Here is a 19,964-nt window from a genome sequence, read left to right as displayed (position 1 = left end):
CTGGGCACTGCACCCATGTGCATAAACCATACACAGATAATTAAAAAGTAAATCCCTTAAAAAACAGTAAAAAAAAATATTGGCCAGACTGAATCAACTACAAAATTCCTGAGTGTGTGTGCACTCGTGCATGCATCCGGTGTATGTGTGTGTACATATTTGCATGTGTGTGGAAGTTGATATCAGGTGTCTTCCTCAATGTCTATCCACTATTGTTATTACTGTGTGGATGTTGTATGTGCTTCTGAGCATGTGTGTGTATGCCATGGCAAACACACAGAGGTCAGAGCACCATTTCATGGAACTGGTTCTCTACCACAACCTTTACAGGGGATCAAGGCATTGAAGACAGGTAGCTAAACCTGAATGCAAAGTGCTTTTTACCCACGGCGTCATCTCATAGGCCCTTTATTTTGGTATTTGAGATAGGGTCTCTCACTGGCCAGTTTGCCAAGTAGGCTAGGCTGGGGTCCTCAAGGATCCCCCTGCTTCTGCCTCCCCAGTGAGGGGATTGCAGGAGTTGGTCACCCTATCTGGCTTTTAACAAAGGTTTTTAGGGCTCCAACTTCAGGCTCCTCATACTTGCAAGGCAAGAACTTTACCTCCTGAGCCATGTCCCCAGCTCTTAGAAGCTCCCTTTTGAGCATAATGGGCTCTAGAAACTGGGGAATTATAGACCCTATTGTTCCCATAGCTGTTCAGCTCACAACACAGGGGCAATAAGTCAGGCAGTCTCTCTGCTTCTGTCTCAGTGGGAAAACTAATTTTTTCCTTTGGCAGATGGTTGAATCACAAAGACAGAAGGATTCATAAAATTCACATGAACATCCTGTAAACATTTAAACACATCGAGATTAGATAAGGCAACCATGACCTTGATTAAAGTTGAGCTTTTTTTTTTTTTTAAGTCGACAGCGATAATCCCTCCAATTTGCAGGCTCAAACTCCACCACGCTTCTCTTAAAACGCTCCCCTCTCATTGGGTATGCTGTGCACATAAGCAAGCACACGCCACCTGATTAACTCGTTGTAAAACTGGAAATAAAAGGCATCAAAAGAAGCAACATTTTGGAACACCTATTCGGGTCTTACTCCACTCAATTGGATTGAGTCTACAACACAGGAACATTTAAATAAAAATCAATTGGAAAGTTCAGAAAACATATTCATCATACCCCTGTCTGTTCCAACCCATGCCTCTTGCCAATTAACTGTTTTATCCCAACTGGAGATGCTGGCCCAGAACGAGGTTTGCTTAGGATTGAACATGCTGACCTGCAGAGGCTAAATGGCTTGTTCAAGCTCACAAGCAGAGTGATGGACTTGAGCCACGGCCCCTTGCTGTTACAGCCTGGGGCTCTGTCTCCAAGCTGAGCAGGCCAACATGAAAGCTGCCAAGTCCTGAGCCCATACCCCAGTCAGCTTGTGAGTTTAGCACTGCTGTCCAACGGTGAAATTTTATGGACCAAATCTGCACAGCCACCAGACCACCAGGCTTGGAGGCATAACCTTCCCGGCTAAGCCTGCTACTCTGAGACCAAAGAGGCTGCCAGGCTCCTGCAAAGGACAGGGGATGATATGTGGTCTCGAACATCTGGCTCTGAACTGTGCCAAGGTGGGACTACCTAACAGTCTTGTTAAAACTGTTCAGTAAGAGATAGCCTTGAAGAATTTCCCAGTTGTGTCTGCTACCTGATGTGAACCTGTCTTCTTTTGCAAAGCTTTAAAACATTGTATGTGTATGTATGTATATGCATATATATGTACATGTGTACATATGCATGCATATATGTATGCATATACATGTATGTGTGCATATATGTATGCATAGACATGTGTGTGTGCATGTTATATATTATATGCATTATATATAATATTTATACATATTATATATATGGATACACACACATTCTCGCAGAGAACTGACTGACTTTTAGGCAAGCAAGCGGACTTTTCAGAGTAACTTGCACATGATGTAAGACACCATGAGAGCTGAAGGACCTGTCAACCATCCATCCAGAAGGCACCGCAGCTACCATCAGGAGTAAGAGACACCAAAGCATAGTGAGGCTCGCTGCACCTGTCTCTCAGGAGTAACTGACAATAATGTCACCCAATCATCTCCCCACTTTTTTGGTAGTTGTTTTTTCTGATATTTAGCAGTTTGAATACTAATGACCCTTAACAAAACTATCCCATTGCTGTTTTAGCTCCCCGGCGCCCCTCATTCTCTTGCTCCTGGGAGGAGGGGCCGTGCGTACCAGGCAGTCTACTTGAGCAACACCTGTACTTGCACACTAATTCAGGCGCTTGTCATTCATGTTACCAACAGGAATTAGCATAAGGCATTAAGAGGAAACTCCAGGGGAGGAAAGAAAGGCCATTCTGATGGAAATAAGGGACGCAGGAATAATCCGTCATCAACTAAAATGCTTATCTGTGTACGTTTCCCAAGCAAAGCTTAAGAGAAAAGCCTGTGTTGATTTTTAGTATACACAAAGAAACCTTAATCCTTTCAAGGCAACTGAAATCACCCCTCACTGCTCTCAGAAAAGCAGCGAAGAAGAAAGGCACCCGGTCAGGGGCATGACTGGTCACAGCCAAAGAGATGCCACACATCACTCGGTGTAAGTAAACAAAAACAAGAACGTGGGAAGTGCTGGACAGGAGACTCAAGGGTGGGGGTGGGATGGAGGGGGTAAGTAAAGCAGCCTTTGTTCTATCTCCTGTAACTCCAAGCCTGCTGGTTGAAGTTACAGAAAGAAAGGGGGACACTTACACACACACACACACACACACACACACACAGAGAGAGAGAGAGAGAGAGAGAGAGAGAGAGAGAGAGAGAGAGGGAGAGGAGGCAGGAAGGAGAACTCTTCAGCCATCAGTCTGTTCTGCTCCTCGGTCACAATTAATGCCAACCTAGAGCCAGCTTAGACAGGGCCATAGCAACTTAACACAAGAAAGATGCAGTCCCAGGCAACGCGCGATGTGTGTACGGGTTGAGGGGGTCAGAGTCATGGAAACTGCTTTGGGTAGGGACCTGCCATGACTCAGTTTCTTTTCCTGTTATCTTTCTTTGGTATCAAGGACACCTCCAAGGCCCACCAATTCTCTCCTCTCAATAAGAGGAGCAGAAAACATTCCTACATTCCTACCCCTGAGGGAGATGTGTGCCAAGCGCCCACATTGGCTTTTATTGTTTTGGTTTTTAGCATTATGGATTACAAATTTATACAAATGTCTCAGGCCACTAAGAAATATGATGAAATATAAAGCTGGAATCCTATCATGCAATTAAAATACAAGATCATATTCAATATGACATTAATTCTGGGAGTCCTAGCAAACTTACAAGCATACAGACCTTGGGGATAACTTTAAATGTAAGGTACTATTTAAAATCAAGGTAGGTTCAAGTTCAAAATAATTGGAAGGTATAAAATAACTGCACATGGAAAGGTCTCATTTACTAGAAAGCAAAAAGAATACTGGGAGAAAATGTTAACAATGAAATAAACTGCTGCACTACTCTCCCATTTCACGCCATGGAGACCTAACTCTGGGTCCAATGCTGGCCCAGTGCACATCCTTCAAGGGGCAGAGGTTACCACAGGCTAGCACATCTTTATTTAGCAATCATCCTGCAACCCCCTAAGTGGGGTTCTATAGGGGGAAGGGAAAGGTGGGTTGGTATAATCTGTACCTTTCAGATGACACACCTTTTGAAGTCAGTGCACAGAAACTCCTCTAAATTTCATTAGGCCCAAGGACACTTCTGCAAATGAGGACTCCTGAGAAACCTACCGACAGTGATTTAGGGTGAGCCTTCCCTGAGTGTACCTCAGCACCATTAGCCTCTCTTAATCTATGGACCAAGGTTTGGAAGGAATCAATGGAGAAGTGGGTACTTCAATTCTGCCCTCTTGCTTATTTATTAACTTTACAGAGAGCCCAGAGCAGAAGAAGGCTTGGTTTATGGCTATAACACCATGAATATTAAATACCCCATTGGTTATTACCATCTGAGACACACACACACACACACACACACACTATTTATAGTGCTCCGACTGCCGGGAAGTTGATAACTAACAATCAAGACATTGTAAAGCCATTCTTCTCTGTTGCAGCATCCTACACAAAATTTAACACCACCGGTCAATTCAAACGAGGAATCGGGAAATTCTTTCAAAAAATGAACATTTTCCTCCTGCACCTCAAAAACCACTAGACCCCACAGTGGAGCAAAAAACACAAAAATGTTAAGACAAAAAAAGAACACATAGACTTTCCTCTTCTCTTTCTTCTTGGACAATGACAATGAGATGCATTTATTTATCCTTTTTTTTAAAAGCCATGCTTTAGCATAATAAACGGGTCTTACCTTTGTTTACAAGAACAGTGTTGAAGAGTTTTTCAGAGCTAGCATCTGAAGCCTGCAAAACAAGAAGGGGAGGGTACCCGTTAGGACTGTCAGTGAAGACCATTAACTAGAGCCTCGGCGGCTGCTATCATTTTAAATCAATTGACTGTATTTTAGGAAGAATGTAAGAGTCAGGGATTTCCCCAAATCCTCCATCAGGTGGCGCTGGTCGACTGTTGCAGAAAGGCCTGCACTGCAGCTATTTGCTGGGGGGAAGGAAGGAAAAAAAAATTCTGATTTTCCAAAATGTGTCCTTATTAGACATATTATCTGTGCAAAACATATTTCTACAAAACGGTCCACAAGGCAATTTAGTTCATTCACAAAATGATTTTCCAAGTCTGTTGACAGATCATTATTTTTATTTTTTTAATTTTTGACACCAGATTTTTGTTTTCCCATTTTCTTCCACAAATCAGAAATGTGTGTGTATGTGTGTATATGTGTGTGTATACACACACATACACACACATACACATTAAGCTTTTCCTCACCAAAGTGTCATCCAGGATATCCAGAAACTAATTTGATTTAGAAGGTGTATTTGATGATCCCGAGGTTCAGTGTTTGTCACGGTAACCAGGGCCAAACTCAGTGTTTTGGATGAGAGCTGACCTTATTTGAAACCTGGTCACTTTGCCTCCTCTCACGCTTTTCAGGGATCATGTCAGCTAGTTATTATACTGGTGTGAGGGAAGGCAATACACCTCTTTAAACAGCAAGACTATAAAGTCAGTTTAAATTATATACTAATGTTCTAGGGAGGAAATGGTGAGCCAGTTTGATGAAAGAGACGGTACTATTGCAGATTTACTGCTTCTTTCTAGGACTCAGAAAACAGGTAAAAATTCAGAAAGCACACTCGTCTCATTTGAAGAAACCTCTTCGACCTGTCAATGGTCAAGCGACACGCATGCTATGTTTGACCCGTGACCCCTCTGAGAAACCTCTGATCTTTCATGTTTTATACCAAGATGCATACATTTGACAAAGCAAGGCACAGAATGTTCAATATATATGGGAGAAAGAAATGTGGGGAATAGGGGTAAGGGAACTTGGGCTGGCTTTGGGGGACAAAGAAGATATTCTATGTAGTCTTTCAATGCCACATTGATGGAGACGAAACATTTCTGCGTATAACTGAGGGAAACGTTCCAGTTCACAAGGCCAGGGATATAAAAAGACCTAGCCTATTTTTATTATGGCTGGCTCTCATTTATTTTATTCTAATTTTCCTTCTATATGGTGGTTTAAAGGATTAATAGGCTCAGGGGAAAAAAAAATATATACAAAATAAGTATTCAATTGCATTCACTTGTGAAAATTCTACAGATACCCCTTCTGTTTTTGTAGTTAGAATAAAATATACACAGAGCTTTTCCTGACATCATAAGTAATGCTAAACGAAATTATATTATTATAGTAGCATTTCATAAAAATGAGCCACAAAGAAGGTCCTGTGGAGGGTGTTCAGCATTAAACAGTTCAAGAATATTAAGTTACAAAGCCTCACTGATCTGCACTGCATACACAGAGACTCATGAATCTGAAAAAGCAAACAGTGGCACCGAAGGTGTTACTATTCCCAAATAATAATGAGATTTCTATGTCTGTAAGTCTTGCAGTCTAAAACTTGGCAATTCTTAGAGTTTTCATCGTTCTTAAAATGATGTGAAATACTCTTAGAATGGTCATTAGCAAGCCACGGCTTCAAAACGAAAATGGAGTTAATATTTTTTGAAAGAAAAAAAAAGAAACTACACACATGCACACGAGAGCAATACTGCGTCTCTTCTATTATTTTACAAAACTAAAATAACTGTAGAAAATGTTGGGATTTTCTATTACAGTGAGTCTAATGGGCCTAAAGAAATGGGTTTAAAAGAAAAAAATTACTGCTTTTCCAAAACGGCAAGAAGAGAGGAAGAAGCAACTAGTTAAGGCTGCATTTTCCGTGGCTCTAGGTATGGGAGCCAGAACTGGATTAGGCAGTAGGCGGCAGCCCCTGTGATTCTGTCACCTTTGTGAGCATCACTAAGCTCTGAGTATGCTCTCAAGTAGATAATGAAGTGACCCTGAGGACCTGATGATTCTGTGACCAATGGTTGTCAAGGAAATATGTCTGACGGAGATTCAAGACGCTTGGAGCAATGCCTTCTAATGGAAGCTTTTTGAGCCCTTCAATTTACTGACATCAGTCACAAAGTGTTGAATTGTCTCCCGTGTCTTGGTTATAGTAAGGGGGGTGTCTCAAAAAGGCCTCCTTTGGAAAGGCAAAAAAACCACCAAAGGTACACGTGTCTCGGTGCCTTGGTTCAAAAAAAAAATAAAAATAAAAAAGTCCCTTGTTCTTCCATCTGGCCTCCTGGACCATCTTTATCCAAATTCTTCAAGTAATCCCAGGCAAAGTCTTGTTAGGTGCAAATTCCATGTAGCTGCTTCAACGGTCCTCAAGTAACTTTCCTTCACTTAACACGACTGAAAAAATCATTCCGTACAGGGTGGGCGTGATGGCTCAGCAGGTAAATAGGTGTGTTGCCAAGCAGGACACCCTCAGTTCGATCCTCCATACTCACATAAAGGTGGAGATCACAGATTCCTGCAAGTTTTCCTCTTACCTCCTCATATACCCTCCACACACATACATAATTTTTAAAAAATCGTTTGTCCATATCGCCGGGCGCCTTAATCATGGGGACGTTTTCATTTCGTTACTTTTAGAAGGAAAAAAAAGGTGCATTTCTCTCTATAAATTGGATCATTTCCCTAATTTTTTTTTCTTTTTAAATTAGCAACGAGGACTGCAGGTGCGGTGGATCTAGTGGCAGACGCATCGACGCCTTCCCGCTTCTCTCCAGCAACCTGTACCTTTAGCCGCACAGAATTTAGTATCAGTTGCCATTTCATTTCCTCACCTCGATTGGCTTTGATGAGTTTTATACACTTAGAGGCACAACCTAAAATTCCCAGACAAACATGCTCTTTGGGGCATTTTACGGCAGGGTGGGAACTATTTGCCTTTTATATCAATACTTTTTATGGTCTAGAAGTCATAGCTGGCATAAAAGGAAAAGTTAGGTCAAGCAGATTGGCTAATGAAGAAAACAAATAAAAATAAAGAAATAAAAAATTCCCGTGTGCACGGGTGGGTCCCAGACATTTGGAGCTGTACCCGGAACCCCTTAAAAACTCAATTCGCTGAGGTAGCTCTCCAAAACGGCACCCGCAGGAAGAAGGTGCAAAGACAATTCTCTTAGAAACTTAAGCGCGGGTGAGTTCCTGCACCAGCTAGCTCTCCTTTGCTTCCCCGGGCTCCGCGTGCGCACAAGAGGGAGGGCGGGGACCAGGAGCTCAGCCCAAGGACAGTGACCCGTCAGCAGGCAGCACCGCTCCAGGGAGCCCTTCCTAACCCAAGCGGGTGCGGGCATTCCCAGCCTAGGAGTCTAGTGGATCTCCCTTGGGAGCTATGGGTCCACTCCCGGAGGTGGGATCGCCTCTGTTGGCTAGGGCCTCCCCCGGCAGGCGCTCTCGGCTCACCGGCCGAGCCCAGCCAGCTCAGGGAGCGAGGAAAGTACAAAGGGGAGCGGGGGAGGGGTGGGGGAGGAAGGCCAGGCCCGCCAGACGCCAGCAGCCCGCCTCCGTTACCACCCTGGCCCGGCTGCGGCCGCAACAAAAGACCCCTCGACCCCTGTCTCCTCCCCCGAAACCGCGAACGGCGGGCGAGCCAGCCACCCCACCCCATCCCCCCCCAACGGTGGTGGTGGTGGGGGTCAACGTTACCTGGTCGCCAGGGGTTCAGCGGTCTTGTCAACCCCAAGTTCATGGTTTGAGTCCTCCGTCAGGTTCCCTCCGGGTGGATCACCACACACCACCGGGAGAGAGCAACCAAAACCCAAGGCAGAGAAAACGCCCAACTCCAGCCGGCCCGGCTAGGTCCACAAGTCTGTGTGTTTTGCTAATTCCTCTCCAAAGTCTCAAAGCCGAGGCACGCGAACCAAATCCGAACCGGAGCCGCAGCGGCAGCAGAGCCAGCAGCAGCACCCGGCTCCTCCACGGCAGCCGGGAGTCAGCGCCGCGCGCGCACATCCAACACAGCCAAGTCCCGGGCGGGTGGCGGGGAGATGGGGAGGGGGCCCGGCCCGCGCGCTCTCCTGGTTGCTCCTGCGGGGCGCGCGGGGAACCGGCTGGCTTAAACCAGAGGCTCAACTTGGTGCGCCCTGGGGACCTGGCAGGGCTGAAGAGCAGCGGCCCGGGAGCCGCTGCCGCGGCGCGCGGAGCTAAGAACGAGGCGGCTGCGGCGGCGACAGGACAAAGGAGACCATGTGCGGAGGGAGGGAGGAGGGAGAGGGAGGAGGAGGAGGAGGGCGTACGGCGGCAGAGGCGAAAGCAGCTCCCCGGCGGCCGCCTCGGGCTCCCCAGCAGCGGGTGCCGCCTGTACGGCACCGCCGCGGGCTGATCTGATGGGTCCTGGGCCCGCTGCGGCGTGGCACCGACACGCTCCGGGAGTCGCGATCTGCCGCGGGTGTTGCCCGCCTGCGGTGCGGAAAGCTGAGGTTGAAGCTGCTACGGGGCGCGCGGGACTAGCTCCGCTCCGGCCTGCCTCTCCCGCCTGTTCCTGGCTCAAGTGAACTCCATCGGCGGCCCGCCGCCAGCGCCACCGGCTACCCGGGGCTGGATTGAGGCAGAGAAGGGGGTCCCTGGTGGTGACGCGGGGAGACCCCTTTCTCCCACCCTTTCTCTCGCGCTCTGGACTTCGCTGCCGGGATTGTACCGAGCGCGCCTTACTCCTGGCGCTCGCGGCTCTCGGAGCGGGACTTCTCGGCGCGCCCAGCCGGAGCCGCCTGCCGGTGCCACCGCCCCTCCTCTGTCCCGCCCCACGTGCCCCGCCCCTCGCCGCCCCTCCTCTCCGCCCTGGCGCCCGGTTGGCCCCGCGGGGGCGCAGTCCCTGGGTGCGACACTGACAGCTGTGGCTCCCACTACATCCCGCCTCCGGTTGCGGACCGGCCCCTGGCCCCCATGGCGCCTTTCCCCCTACGGGCAGGAACCTCGACGCTCCGGTCCCTTTTGCAGTTACAGCTTCCGAGATTTGCACTAAACCAAGGAGAGGCTACTAGGCCCGCAGCCTGGGGTTGAATTGCCTCTAGGCCAGTCTCAAGTGCAAAGAGCTGGTTCTGAGAGGGGAATGGAGGTCCAGATCTTGGGCACACAGTAGGTGCACAATACAACATAATCTTTGTACTGTCTGACATGGATTGGAGGTTGGGATCGGAGTCTAGAAGAAAAAGATCTTGATCTAACCCCCATTCTATGAATCACAGTAGGTTTCACAAACTGCCTTCCCTCTGCACAATTCCTCAAACTAGCTTGTGTACACATTCACACCAGCCAAGTGGTGACTGAGGCTTCTCCTTCCACGCAGCAAATATAAAGACAGGAAAAGCAGATTCAAAGCTTCATTCCATGGATGGTAACTATCATCTATCACCAGGATGTCCCCTGGAGCCAGCTCAGCTAAGCTAAGAGCGTTAGGGCAGAGATGGATGGATGGATGGATGGATGGATGGATGGATGAAATCATTAACGCGGCCCTCAGTCATTTGAGCGACTGACCTTCTTCTACCAGAACATACAGCCCCTCTTTCCTTTTTAATTAAGTGTAAGATTCTCTCTCCCTCCCTCCCAACCCCTCTGGTTACCTGTGTTCCAGTGCTCTGTAGGACAGATGCCCTGGAGCTGTGAGTGGCCTGATTTGGGTGCTAGGAACCAAACCCTAGCCCTTGACAAGAACAAGCACTCTTAACTACTGGGCCATCTCTCTCCACCGTCAACATTGAAGTTCTGTAATACTAGTACATTTCAGAAGGGTCTAGGACACATGGTAAAAACCTGTCTTAGTGAAATGAATTAACAAATTGCCAATAATAAGTACATGTTTCATCTCCATGAAGTTACTTCACCATCACTGATGTCATGGAACTCTTAATATAAATTTAAAAAAAAAAAATTTTTTTTTCCCGAGGTGCCAGCAAGATGGCTCAGCATTGTAAAGACTGTAGAGGCATTTGCCACCAAGCCTAACAACTAGAATTTCATACCTGGGACCCACATAGTGTAAAACGACCTTTGTAAGTTGGCCTCTGACCTCCATAAGTGTATATACAATAAATAAATAACTGTAATAAAAATATTTTAAATTTTTCAAAAAAGAAATGGGGGTGGCTGCTGGGTGCATAGCGACATATTGTAATCCCTCTAATAAAACTAATTTTGGAAATCAGAGGTCTCTTTCAAGCTTTTAGCCTTCTGGAAAATACAGCAAAATGGTGTTTGGGGGAGATGGATTGGTTTAACTATCCACTTTGAGGAAAGGCGTCTTACTGCGATGGTATCTCACTACATAGTCCAGGCAGGTCTCTTCTCCTCTCTTCCCAGCGGTGGGATTGCAGACACATACCACTACATCAGGCCCAATTCTAAAAGATTTCTCGTCTAAGGCTGGAAGACACCATGTCTTTTGTATTCCAGTAGCTTAAAACACGAAATATTTCTGGCTTCTTAACATCACTTTCAGACTCTGAGCCAGTTCTAAAGACAGCAAGTCTTAGAGAGAGGCAATCCTACTAACTGTCAATGAGTAGAAACCCTGGACTTAAGCTGAGACAGGGGGGTGAGGAATTCTGGGCCTGCCTGGACTACATAAGACCCAATCAACTAAACAAACACGATCAGGCATGGACTCCAATGTCTTTCTACTGTCACATTAATTACTTCAGGAGAGTTTATGAAATATAACCACTGGTGGGGGGTGGGGGTCATTCATTTCAGTGGGGTGGTCTTTGGTTAGTTACTAATGTTCCAGTAAATAACTGCATCTATGATCTTGCGGTAGCCATATTTAAACTCAGAGGAACACACACATTTTATTTTTTTAGAGTGTAAAGTAGCATAGGCTAGCTAGCTACTTGACATAAAAAGCAGGAGGGGGCTGGGAGGTGGTGGCACATGCCTTTAATCCCAGCACTTGGGAGGCAGAGGCAGGCGGATTTCTGAGTTCGAGGCCAGCCTGGTCTACAAAGTGAGTTCCAGGACAGACAGGGCTATAAAGAGAAACCCTGTCTCAAAAAACAAAACAAAAACAAAAAGAAAAGAAGAAGCAACAGGAGGGGGGACTTGCCGTGAAGAAGGAGTTCAATAGGATTGGAAGGATGATCAGAGAGGGTAATGGAGATTAAAATGACAATATATATATATATATATATATATATATATATATATATATATATATATGTCAAAAAGTTTTTAAAAATTCAAAGATTTCAGTCCAAGTATTTTAGTCAAAATTTCTAAGCAAAAGGAAAAGACATCTTCCTCACTATATGACTAAAATCAAACAATTTGTTTTAACCCAGAAAGCTGAGGTAGAAGGATTATGATTTTGAGGCTAGCCTTGACTATATACAATGAGACCCTTTGTCAAAACAACAAAAGCAAAACAAAACCAACAGTAATTCTGAATCCATTTAGAGCAGTCATTCTCAACCTGTGCGTTGTTGACACCCTTGTGGGTGGAAGGACCCTTTCACCGGGCTCACCAAAGGCCAATGGGAAACACACAGGGATTTACATTATGATTCTTAACAGTAGCAAAATTATAGTAATGAAGTAGCAATGAAAGTAATGCTATGGCTAGGGGGTCACCACAACATGAGAACAGTATCAAAGGGTCGCAGCATGTGGAAGGTTGAGAACTACCACTCTAAAGACTTAAATGACTGACAATTTGAAATTCGAGATGGCATCCAGTGGGTATCACAAGTTACCAGACTTAACTTGGCCATGCGTAGAGAAAATATTTCTTTAAAATTCCTGCCTTGGGGTGAATGTTTTGCATTGAGAAGGTTCCCCTCATCTATTTGTATTTAGCCTTGGAAACATAACGAGCTTGAAGCAGGGCCCCAGCGGAGAAAAGCTGGGAGGTTCCTGATACAGTTAAAGGAAGAGGAAGCCTTTACAAAAACCCATTTGAGCCTTTAATTTTGGATCACGTAAACAGCTTGAAAAGAGCACTGAAGGGAAGTAATAACGTGCGGAAGTTCCTTCTCCAGCTAGCCTTGGGTAGTTGTCACTTAGGCTGGCTTCTCCTAATCCTTTTCACTTGTGGGGGAGGCAGGGGCTCATGTATCCCAGGTTGGCCTTGAACTTGCAACGTAGCTGAAGATAACCTTAAAGGGAGCCGGTCTCCCACTACCTCTCAAGGGCTGAGATTACAGGCTTGCTCCTTGACCTGGTTTATAGCTCCCTGGTGGCAGCACTGGTGAGCCATGCATGGGGGCAAGCATTGTATCAATTGAGGCAAATCCCCAGCCCAAGACCTGTTGTGTGTCTGTGTCTGTGTCTCTCTGTCTCTGTCTCTGTCTCTCGTCTCTCTCTCTCTGAGACAGGGTTTCTCTCTGTAGCCCTGACTGTCCTGAAACTCACTCAGTAGACCAGGCTGGCCTGGAACTCAGAGATCTACCTGCCTCTGCCTCCCCGGTGCTGGGATTAAAGGCGCGCGCCACCACTGCTCAACTACGACCTGCTTTTTACAGTGATCAAACAAGAGCCCCTGCGTGTGGAACAGTAGCGAAGATGGGTACTGGCGGCCAGGAAGGAGATGCAAACCCCTCTTGCCACGGTCTACTGCCCCTGCCAGTTTCTTCCTTTCGATGTCTTCAGCCACTCCTCCTGGGTCCTGGGGACTTTGTGGTGTAGGCCAATACCTTTAAAACCCCAGATCAGTGGGCCTTTCTTTTGTCAGCTTCAGCTGGCCCTCCAAGTCCTTCTGCGTGCACGGCCTCCATCCCTTCTGAAGGGGTGGGTTTTGAAATGGGAGCATCATTACTTGTCAGGCGGAAAGGAGGCTGCATGGCTCATATTGCTGTTGCCGTAAAGCAAAACCCCTCCCTCCACCACTGTACGCCTCTGTCCCTACCATCGATCACGGCTGCAACAAGAGGGAAGTAAATAAACAGAACGGTGTTAGTTTATGGTGCACACTATTGAGATGCAGGGGAGGGGGGAATAAATATTTTCCAAGTGTGGAAGTCAAGGAAAAGAATTTTACTTTCAAACTTCGGAGTTGACTATAAACTACTAAGGTGGGGGGGGGTATAAGAAAGGATGTAAAATATATCTTACTTAACCACCAAATCTACATTAAAATATTAACATTCAGAGGCTGACACCACAGAAGAAAGGCAGTGAAACTGGAAATAAATCCCATCGATACTCATGTCACCCGGCTGTCGACAGGTACCTCATCTGGTTCCTTTTCATTTTATGTGTTGCTAGGGATGAAACCCTGGGTCTTGTGTATACATATCAGGCCAGCACTCTGCCACAAAGCCACATACCCAGACTCTCACCGGGGGACTGCAGGCAAGAAAAGAAGCTAGGACAAACAGTACACCTCACATGATGCTGTCACCTACTGGTCCCAAGTCTGAGCCTCGACTAAAGACACTGACGTTCATACTTGTATGTAACAGCGTGTTTCTTAAAAGTGTTTATCATGATGTTATTACTTTTATCAGTGTTGAGAGAGACATATATAAACTGGGATATTCTCCTAGTTCCAGATGAGGAAAATGACTCAGGAAGTATAAGAAAGGCCTTGGCAAGGAGCTGAGGTGACTGTGTGACTTTCACAGTGTGACTATTATCTTCTGTATCCATTCCTACTTTATCATACTCCTGGGGGGAGTCGATTGTTTCTTAATCCCAAACCTAGAAGTCAAAAAATAAACTCTGGGGCTCATAGCAGAGACAGAAGTGCAGATATGAGAGAGACAGCTCAGCAGTTAAGAGAAACTTCTGCTCTTAGGACAGGAGTGTGTAACTCCTGTAACTCCTGCTCCATAGGGTGGTATGCCCTCTTCTGATCTCCACAGGTACCTGCACTTACATGCACAGACCCACACCCAGATACGCAAGTGCACACATGAAAAAAATAAAACAAATCCTTAAGAAAATGTATTTGTGTACATACCCAAGGTGATCTCAAACTGTCTATACTTGCCAGACTGTCCTTTATCTCCTGATTAGAAGCTAAGTGCTTCTGATCATTTTTTTTTTTTTTGAGACAGTGTCTCTCTCTGTAGCTCAGGCTGGCCTTCACTCAAGAGCCTTCTGCTCCTCTCCCCTGAGTCCTGGGATTAAAGGTGTGCACAACACCAACCTCAAAATTAATTTTGATGTCTATAATCTAGAGAAGCTTGAGGATCTGAGAGGTTATGATAAACACGTCTTAGCCATATGAACAGTGTGAGGCTATCCGAGGCTTATTTACCTTGTTAGTTTTCATTGTCAGCTTGACACAGTGGTCTACAGTCATCTGAGAGAAAAGCCTTCAGTGAGGAGTTGCCTAGATGACTAGGTGTGTGTCTGTAGGGAATTGACTTGATTATTGACTGAGGTCAGGTACAGCCATTAAGGATGCGCTCTCCCCAGGCAGGAGGCCCTGGATTGGATAAGAGAGCTAACCTAAGCATAATCTCGTGAGTCAGTCTAAAAGCAAGCAAGCCAGAAAGCAGCAGTCCGGCCTTGAGTTACAACCCGGACTTCCCTCAATGATTGATCGTGACCTGGAAGGATAAGTGAAAACAAACCCTTTCCTCCTGGACGTTGCTTTTGGTCAGAGTACTTTATCACAGTCACAGACAACAAGAGAGAATATTCACCTACTCGGGTTTTACAGCTTGAAGGATGACTGACATCCTGAGAAATGGCGGCTGACTGAACACTGGTCCATCTTTCCTACCACCTCCACTCAAAAGCTTCCGTAGTTCCCCTTGGAAACGAGTTACCTGGAAGTATTAATAATCCCTAGGGTCCTTGGAACTCTACTCTTCTCTCAGTGTGAATAAATGAAGCTTTTGCCTGAGGTTGCACGACTGAACACTTGCAGAAGTCCTAGCTTGCCAAGAACAGTGTATCTGCTTCCACTGTTTTGGTGAATCACAGTTTCTGGAGAAATGGAGGGGGTGGGGAAGGGGGAGGGGAGGGAGGGGAGTTAAAAGGTTACAAAATTTCCTTAATATAGATTTCCTAAAAACATTTTTTGTTTCTGACTTCTCACTTGTGTTCTGGCTTTAGCTTTTATCCTCTTCTGTGGTGTCAGGATGTAGTGGGGGACACTTGAACATTCTTCTACGCATCCCCCATCTCTGGCTTTATGTGTCAGACCCATATTCTTTAAAAACAAGTTTAAATCATATTTAGTGGAGAGGGGGGTGGTAGTAAGGACAACTTATAAGAGTTGATTCTCTCCTTCCACAATGTGGGCCCTGGGAATCGAACTCAGGTCAGCAGGTTTGGCAGCAAATGTCTTTATCCACTGAGCTATCTCTCCGGCCCCAGAAATGTATCCTTTGCAAATGGCCAAGTGATATGAAAATCTTTGTGTTGATTAGAGGTGTGTGGGGTGCTGGGGGCCTGACTGACATCTCCTCTTTGGCCCTGTGTAACTATTATTTGCAGATGTTGGTGGCACAAAGCTCTGCTGCTGCTCTCAAGGACGTGTGTGTGTGTGTGTGTGTGTGTGTGTGTGTGTGTGCGCACGCGCGTGCGTGCACATGTGTGTTCTTCATGCCTGTATGGCAAGAACTTTAGGAACAGAGTTGGATCCACAGGCCCTTGCCGGTTTTCTTAGAAACTGGGCATGGTTTCTCCATCTCTAGTTCAATTTGCCTCCCCTAAAGCTAGGTAAGGCACAGAAGAGCTTTGTCTTCACCCCCTGCTCTACACTGCAACATTGTAAGCAAATAAACAAGTTAAAGCAATCAGTAACTGAAGTAGCAAGTATGGGCCAGCTGAGAAAGGAAAGCTCAAACACACAAAGCCTTGGGTATCACTATTGTGATCCTTGTGCCCAGTCCCTCACTGGAGGAGTCTAGGCAGGGGTTCTACCACTGAGCCACGCCCCCAGCCCCTCACTGGGGGATTCTAGGCAGGGGCTCTACCACTGAGCCACACCCCCAGCTCCTCACTGGGTGATTGGAGGTAGATGTTGTAGCACTGAACCAGACTCTCAGTCCCAACACACACAGAGAGAGATAGGATAAAAGATGAATATACAGAGAAGAGACCCATACCTGGGCAGGGACTATGAATCCTGCCTGCAAGGGAGAGGACCTTCTGGTCTTGTGAAAGATGCAACAGAAGTCAGAGAGTTAACAGAAAAAAAACAAAAAACAAAAAACAAAAAAAACAAACTCACTTTAATAAGGCAGTTTTCCTAGTAATAAAGTCAAGGAAATGTAACATGTCAATATTAATGAAAGAATAAATCTGCCCCCTCCCTTTCTTTTGGAGACTAGGGGTGTTTACAAAACTAAAAAGTCTTCAGTAACCCCTTCTTTTATCTGAGACAGATTGCAGTTTGAAGCACAGCCCCATAAAACTGTGGGTTCAAAGGAACCTGAAACCAAATTAGCATAAAATCTGGAATTCTCATTGCCACCAAATGTACAGCTGCCATCTGACAGCTCTGCTGTGATTTTTTTTTTTTTTTTTTTCCAAATAGAAACTGAAAGTAGCTGAGGGGACACAGGCCATGTCTCCAAACCATTCCTGCTTTCCTGCAGGGTCTAACAAATCTTGAGAGTCTGGAGATGTGGCTTAGTTGGTAGGACACCCGCCTTGCATGCACAAAGTGCTAGTTCCACGCCGGGCACAGCATAAACCAGGAATGTTGGCTCAGGCCTGTTATCTCAATCTTCAGTAGGTAGAGGCAGGAAGGTCACATGTTCAAGGTCATGCTCCCCTACATAGTGAGTTCGTGGCAAATCTAGGCTCCCATGTGACCCTGTCTCAAAAATAAAAAAAACCAAATAACCATGGGGTTGAAGAGATGGCTCAGCAGCTAAAAGCAACTTAGTAGCGTTCAGGGGATACATACTCAATTTCTAGCACTCATGATGAGTGGCTACAACTGCCTGTAGCTCTAGCTCCAGAGACTGAACACACTTGTTTGACCTTCTACTGCATGCATGTGCATGCGCGTGCGCGCGCACGTAAACACACACACACACACACACACACACACACACAAAAACAGGAACTACCTCCCTCCAGCTCCACCATAATTGCCTTAATGTTATCACCCGGTGTGGTGACTCAAACCTGTAATCCCAACTCTGGAGAAGTCGAGGCAGGGGGATCAGATGCTCAGACTTTTCCAAAGTTGGGAGGGGTTCTCCACAGGGCAACCCGTTCTACAAGATTAGTTAGGGGATTGCCACTAAAGTCAGTGACCGCTTAATAGCCACAGGTTAGCCCCCATTCAGAGAGAAATCTTGGTGACTGGTTATAGGGGTCTTAGGGGTGTTGTACGTTTTAAGGTAAATCCAGATACGCAGGTTGCATCTGCCAGGACAGTGCTGGGAGTGGAGGCCGAATGCCCTCTTCCTGACTTTGCATTACAGATGCCAAGAATAAACCACCAAGTCACTGTCACGGTCTTTTGCTTAAGTCGGCACAGATCTAACAACTACGTTGACCTTCTGTAGGCACAAAGGAGGGTTGTTTGGACCGCGGCTGAAGCATCACTTTGGGGATTGACAGTTAACCTTCCTAGGCAGAGAGAGCTCAGCTGGTTAATACTCTTAAGGCCAAGGCTGATGGCCCGAGTTGGGTTCCCAGAAATGCATATGGTGAAAGGAGAGAACAGACTCCTTCAAGTTGTCACCTGATCTGGAGCTACGACACACATGCACATAAGATTGCAAAAAGTCACCCCCCCCACCCCACAGGTCAGGAACAAACTCCAGAATATAGATCGCACTCTCCCCCCACCCACCCTTGAAAACTAAAAGCGGGAAGATTTTTCTCTCACCTCCAGGAGGGAAGGCGGATTTACCCAGCACCATCTCAAACCTCCTTCTCTGACTCCCCATATGATCTACTGAATAAATTCAAGTGACAGCTGGCAGGGGCCCCCCTCAGCAGCAGCGCTTGAAAAGCAGGCCGCAGCCCCCCCCCCCCCGCAGGGAGTCAGGGGCCAGCCCTCTCTCTTCTCCTTGTCAGGAGCTTCCCCCAGGCTTGCTGGATTCTCCCAACCACTATGCCGCAAGTCCTGACCATCTGCTGCCGAACTAGGCACTGATGGTGACTTAACATCAACCACTCGGGCCAGAGATGGCAGAGGGAGGCCTGAGCTGTGTGACTGGGTGGCCTGACCCAATTGGAAGATTATCAAAAATCCAGAAGAAAGTCAGTATGGAGAATCAGGGCCTCGTTAAAAAAAATTAAAAAAAATAATAATAAAAAAAAAAATCTTTCTTTCTCATTGTTGATATTTTTAAAGAGTAGGCTCCCCTGTACCTCAGGGTGGCCTCAAACACCCTATAGAGCTGACGATGGTCCTGAATTTCTGATCCTCCTGTTTCCATCTTCCAGAGGTGGGATCACAGGTGTGTACCACTATATCCAATTTACCTGATGCTGGAGAGGGAACTCGGGGCTTGGTGTATGCTACTCAGGTACTCAGCCAACTGAGCTCCATTCCTGTCTCTTAGCATCTTCCTTCCCTCTCTCCCTCTCCTTTCTTCCCTCCCTCCCTCCCTCCCTCCCACCCCCTCTCTCTACCTCTCTGTCTGTCTCTGTCTCTGTCTGTCCCTCCCTCCCTCCCTCTTCCCCCTTCTTACTCTTTCTCAGCTTCCCTCTCCCATCTCCCTTTCAGACGCATCTCCTCTAGTCCAGGCTAGCCTTGAACCTAGTGTGCCTTCGTCATCGTCGCTTCCTGAGTACTGGAACTGAAGGCTGCAGTGCCCTGCCATGTTCAATTTCTCCTGTTACTATATAACTTTTCACATTCTTTAGAATTTAAGAAGAAAGAAAGAAAAGAAAAAGAAATCCAACAAACCAGTGAGCATCTGGTATTTACACAAGAATCTTCAAGTTGATGGATTTAATTACAAGTGTTAGTCAAACAGGAAACTTGTAGCCAGGCTTTCAAATAGCCACTTGCCTATAACAAACACGGTTTTACTTGGGGCTGCTGGTAAAGAATGCTATTTATTATCTGGCAACGAGTGCTCTCGGAGAAGAAGGGGTTGGTTGGAAAACAAAGCAGTTGTCGGCTGGTAGCTTTTGTTTTAATTTACGACGTTGTCCGTCTCCTACGAAGTCTCTGCGAGGCAGTGCGTGCTGCGTTGTTTTTCATTAGTACCAGTGGTGATGGATTTCTTCTGGGTTACCAGAGCTCGCTTACAGCTGACAACATGCATTTGTGAGATGGCTGGCTGAGTGTGAGGGTCCAGTACAAGGCCAGCAAAATGCCTGCACAGAACTGGCCTGGGCAGGGATTAGGCCATACGATGGCTTCATCCCATTAGTGTTTCAGAAATACCACAACTGTGGGCTGCTGGCATTCCAGCACCTGGGAAGGAGAGGCAGGAGGATCAAGAGAGCTAGCCTTTTTTTTTTTTTTTTTTTTATTAAAAAAAAAAAAAAAAGACATCCCAAGATGTGGCTCCTGAGGCCACATCTGTGACCTTGC

At 46.4% G+C, this 19,964-nt stretch overlaps 1 protein-coding gene across 1 annotated transcript in view; it reads right to left on the bottom strand.

Annotated features, from left to right (window-relative positions):
• Window positions 1-19,964, bottom strand: part of Auts2 (activator of transcription and developmental regulator AUTS2) — a 1,110,887-nt gene that overhangs the window by 85,688 nt on the left and 1,005,235 nt on the right. The window contains exon 6 of the mRNA XM_021187184.2: window positions 4,388-4,439. Within this exon, the coding sequence (XP_021042843.1) occupies window positions 4,388-4,439 (52 nt within the window). The remainder of the gene's footprint in view (window positions 1-4,387; window positions 4,440-19,964) is intronic.

The sequence above is a fragment of the Mus pahari genome, chromosome 23 (assembly GCF_900095145.1).
Source record: "Mus pahari chromosome 23, PAHARI_EIJ_v1.1, whole genome shotgun sequence".
Taxonomy (NCBI): Eukaryota; Metazoa; Chordata; class Mammalia; order Rodentia; family Muridae; genus Mus; species Mus pahari.
The sequence above is the reverse complement of the archived record's forward strand: the minus strand, read 5'-3'. Positions and strand labels throughout refer to the sequence as shown.